The sequence below is a fragment of the Egretta garzetta genome, unplaced genomic scaffold (genome assembly GCF_000687185.1).
Source record: "Egretta garzetta isolate BGI_Z169 unplaced genomic scaffold, ASM68718v1 scaffold330, whole genome shotgun sequence".
NCBI classification, from domain to species: domain Eukaryota; kingdom Metazoa; phylum Chordata; class Aves; order Pelecaniformes; family Ardeidae; genus Egretta; species Egretta garzetta.
Genome location: NW_009258275.1, coordinates 16,481 through 20,388, shown reverse-complemented (window position 1 = coordinate 20,388; position 3,908 = coordinate 16,481). Strand labels below are relative to the sequence as shown.

The 3,908-nt window shown below is 50.2% G+C and overlaps 1 protein-coding gene across 1 annotated transcript in view; it reads right to left on the bottom strand.

Moving 5' to 3' along the window:
- Positions 1 to 3,908, bottom strand: part of MMAB (metabolism of cobalamin associated B) — a 6,713-nt gene that overhangs the window by 1,761 nt on the left and 1,044 nt on the right. The window contains exons 2-7 of the mRNA XM_035891453.1: positions 3,454 to 3,511; positions 2,511 to 2,583; positions 2,035 to 2,132; positions 1,653 to 1,717; positions 531 to 590; positions 1 to 155 (exon numbers count right to left, since the gene is read on the bottom strand). The exon at positions 1 to 155 is cut by the window's left edge and continues 1,761 nt beyond it. Coding sequence (XP_035747346.1) covers positions 68 to 155; positions 531 to 590; positions 1,653 to 1,717; positions 2,035 to 2,132; positions 2,511 to 2,583; positions 3,454 to 3,511 — 442 coding nt within the window. The 3' untranslated portion in view covers positions 1 to 67. The remainder of the gene's footprint in view (positions 156 to 530; positions 591 to 1,652; positions 1,718 to 2,034; positions 2,133 to 2,510; positions 2,584 to 3,453; positions 3,512 to 3,908) is intronic.

Genomic DNA, 3,908 nt, shown 5'->3' with positions numbered 1-3,908 from the left:
GATGGGGGAAAGCAGCCTGCTGGATTTAGCTTCCCATGATCAAGAAAACAACCGTTCCAGCTCCCAGTTACGGTTCAGGCTTTACATATATTTTCTCTTCCTTCCCTTCCTTCATTGCAGCGTAACGTGCCAAAACGAAGAGATAGTCGCTCAGTCTGGAAACCAAGGGAAAAGCAGTGAACCCACTTCTCACAGCAGGTGGGGTTGTACCCAGCAACGCACAACTCCACAGCAAAGCACAAGAACTGCAGGCAGAGGAAGGCAGAGAGAGACCACGCGAGAAGTGATTTCCACGCTGGCCTTCAATAAGAAAGTTGAGCAACCGCTCCCTCAGCGCCCCAGCAGTGTCTCTAAACACACTCTGCACCCTTGCAACAATGCTTTCTAACAAGCTGCTCGTTGAAACTTCAAAGATCTTATTCTAGAAGGGAAGCTTCTTGAGAGGTAAAACCCGCCGGTTTATCCCAAGCCTCAGGGAACAACACCAGGCACGCTTACGAGTACGGAGTCTGGGATTTTATTTTATTTACCTGTTTAAATATTTGGCCACATTTGGATCTGCTTCCCCTGCTTGTACTAGAGGAACCACGCTAGAACAAGAAAAGGAAACTTTTAGTGTGCTTAACTTTCTAGCTCCGAACACACAAATGACTGCGATTTGCTGGAACACCAACCCGCACGCCCCGACCCCGCCTGGAGCCCCTGTCCTAACTCCCCACAGCGCAGTGTGGGCACTGGTTACTCCCTCAAGGAGACCCTGTGGTGGCTACACAAAGCAATTAATTTCTGTAACTGTTCTGGAGAGCTGCAGCTCCACTCTAAAGGCTGCTCATCAGTGGCTATCACTGAGCAGTGGAGCAGTCTGCTGGTGATTAATACCTCGAAGGATCATTCTCTCTGCAGGTAAACAGGGACCTTTCTTTTGTTGAGGAAACAGAGCTGTTCCTTGCCTCCTGACCGGCGTACAGCCCTCATTCTAGCTTTCTTTTGACAAAACCACTGACTGTGACGTTAGTTTTTTGAAGATCACGCTGCTCCAGTATATCTTGCCAGAGCAGCCATCCTCGCAGCAGAGCACATCCACAGAAACATCTTCCTGCACATCAGCAGCTTCAGTCAAGAACCCCCAGCAACTCAGAATTGCGATGGGCAGGTTCAGGCTAACGCACGAGATTTCGTGTGGAAGTGATTTCCATAATGAACAGACAGGAGTTTTCTCCTAGGACCTTACCAGGGGGAGCTTTAATCTCCAACAGCGAAGTGGGACAAGGCAGCTGTGGGTATTAACATCTTAAAGCTTCCCTGGATCTCACACCTGCCAGTGCCCCAGCCTCCACGTGTGCTAGCCTACAAAATCGAGTTAGCAAACCAGATGCGAGCTGAACACGTAGATGCATCTCAACATAAACCTGTCTGTTCTTTCTGAAGTTCTTAGCTCGGGTGACCCAGTTCAAGGGAGGGAAGAGAGACTTGCTTTTTGCTGACTGCACTCCTGGAATTTGACTAATACAAACATACGGAGCTTGACTCAAGCTCTAGCCGAGCGCAATACAGCTACGGTTGATTGCTCCGAATGCAACGATTTGCTATCGTTGTAGCATTCTGATCACCTTTTATCAATTTTATTCAGTTACACTACAGCCAACACTCACCACCTTTCAGCTCTGCGGCAGACAGCTCGGGAAAAATGGAGAGCAGCACTGCTTTTACCTCCTGACTGAAACAACAATGAAACAGTGCATCAATGCCTGCTAACAACAGATAGAGCCATCCACCTTATTGTATAACTGCAGCAAAGCTTATCGTGTCTCGCCCACACATGCGACTGGACCCTCTGTTACGGCTGGGCAATTGGGAAGAGATACCCAAATGCAGTAGGACGCCGAAATTTAACTCAACCGGGTACTTCTCTCTGCTTTTCTTTTGGTATTTGTCCATGCAAATAATGGCCTCACGACCTGTCTTCCCACAGCAAGTGGTTGAGCAGATTTACCCTAGCACAACCAGCCCTCGAGAGGCGTAAGCAGCACCTACTGGCAAGATGAAGGCTCGGAGCGGAGGAAGCTGCTCTGAGTAGCTGTCAATCCACTGCTCCAGCTCCAGAACTGGCTTCTGACTAAAAGAGGTTCGTTCTACAGAGGGAAAAGAAGAATCAATCAGAAGAACTGCAGAAGTCATTCAGCCTACAGAGAGCGCTCTACTTTAGTCTTTCTTGGACTAGCAAGTCCTAAGGAAGCATCCCCAAAAAATTCTCCTGCTAGAGCAGGGCTGGCTCCCCACTCAGCAGCTGTGGCTGGGCACCGGGGCAGTGCCCCAGGCCAGCTTCCATCACTCGAGGGGGCAAAGGCAGCAGCCCGTGGGACCCTGTGCCACTTCAGCACCAGCCGCACACCACAGAGCAGCCCTCGGACAGCTCTAAAGACCACATACCGGAACAGCCTCCCCAGCGCCAGTCTAGGACAGCTGTGATTCAAGAACTGTTATCCCAGGAAAGGTACTGTGGGGCTTACTTAAGTGAGCCTCCCTGGCTGAGGAGAGAGGCGTCGCGATGTTGGAGCCCACATCCTGCAGCATACACTGGACCTAGATGTGGCAATCAGGACAAAAATAAGAAGTGCTTTCATTAACCAGCCTTTGATGCTCCGGTACAACTGCAGCAAGCTCTGGGAGGCGACAGCTGGTTGTGCTGATTAAAGAAGATCCTACCCTTGTTGTTCATCATCCCCCAGCCTGCTGGCAGGGGGGATCAGATAAGTGCTCCCTAATTGCTTTATGAGAAGCCAGATTAGTGCATGTACTTGTTTTCACTGGCACATTAAACCACCCTGGCTGACTTTGCAGAAAGCAGACTGGGGAGCGCTCACATAATCCCTTTGCTGGTAGGACAGCGAACCAGTAACCTCTGGAAGAAAGGCAGTGGCAAACAGCTGCAGATGGCACTGCCTTGATGTCACGTCCGCTGCCAAGAGGGGCACCTCTCCACAGCCCAGGATAGTCGAGAGGCAGCCTGGCAAAGCTTTTTAAAGTCTCCAATTAGCTCCTTCTGCGTTCTTGTGCACAACGAAGCTGATTAGCAAAACTCACAGACTGCCCCGGTGGGACCTGTCTCCCACCATCATGCCCACATGGTTACTTTGCCCCAATTTCAAATCTGAGGCTGCGTGACAACAAGACTTTGTGTCCGTAACCATGTACAGTAACAGGTTTGAATAAATCTAGAGATATGTTTGTCTGCTCATCACTCGATCTACCAGTTTCCTTCTTGGTTAAAGAAATTCATTTCTTAAGAGAGTAATCAAGGGTCAGTCTAGTATTTATTTGTTTTAATACTAAGTTTATTAAATTCCTGCGTGTCAGCGGGATCACTGTGTCTAAAATTAAAGAGTTTAAGAATACGTTTCAATAGCACAGATGAAGTGACGGCACTGGGTGAGGATTTTCATTAACACTCACTTTGTGAAGTTGTTCAACAAACGCGTGGCCCTTTTCACTGCTAAATTCACCAGCAAGCCTAGGTTAAAAAAAAAAACAAAACACAACAGAGTTAGCTGGAAAAGAAAAAAACGACCACAGTTGTGCATTTATTTTTCTCCATATGAAAAACAGGGAATTTGGATGCTCCTGGCTGTTTTGACCAGAGCAGTCTGGTCCACAGGGTCTCCCTTCCCTCCTGCTGGGCAGCGGGGCTGGGAGAGCGGGTCTTAACGGAGGAGGATGCCCAGAAGACCCCCACAGAAAGGGGCTGGGAGGGTGTCGCTAGGCCTCCGTGTGCGTGGAGGGCCTGGGTTCGGCCTGCCCGGGGCCAGACCCCCCCGGAGAGCACAGCCACCCGGGCAGGGAAGGGCCGAGCCCCCACGGTCCCTCCGCCCGGCAGCGGGAGAGGGTCCTGGGGCAGGGCGTTACCCGAT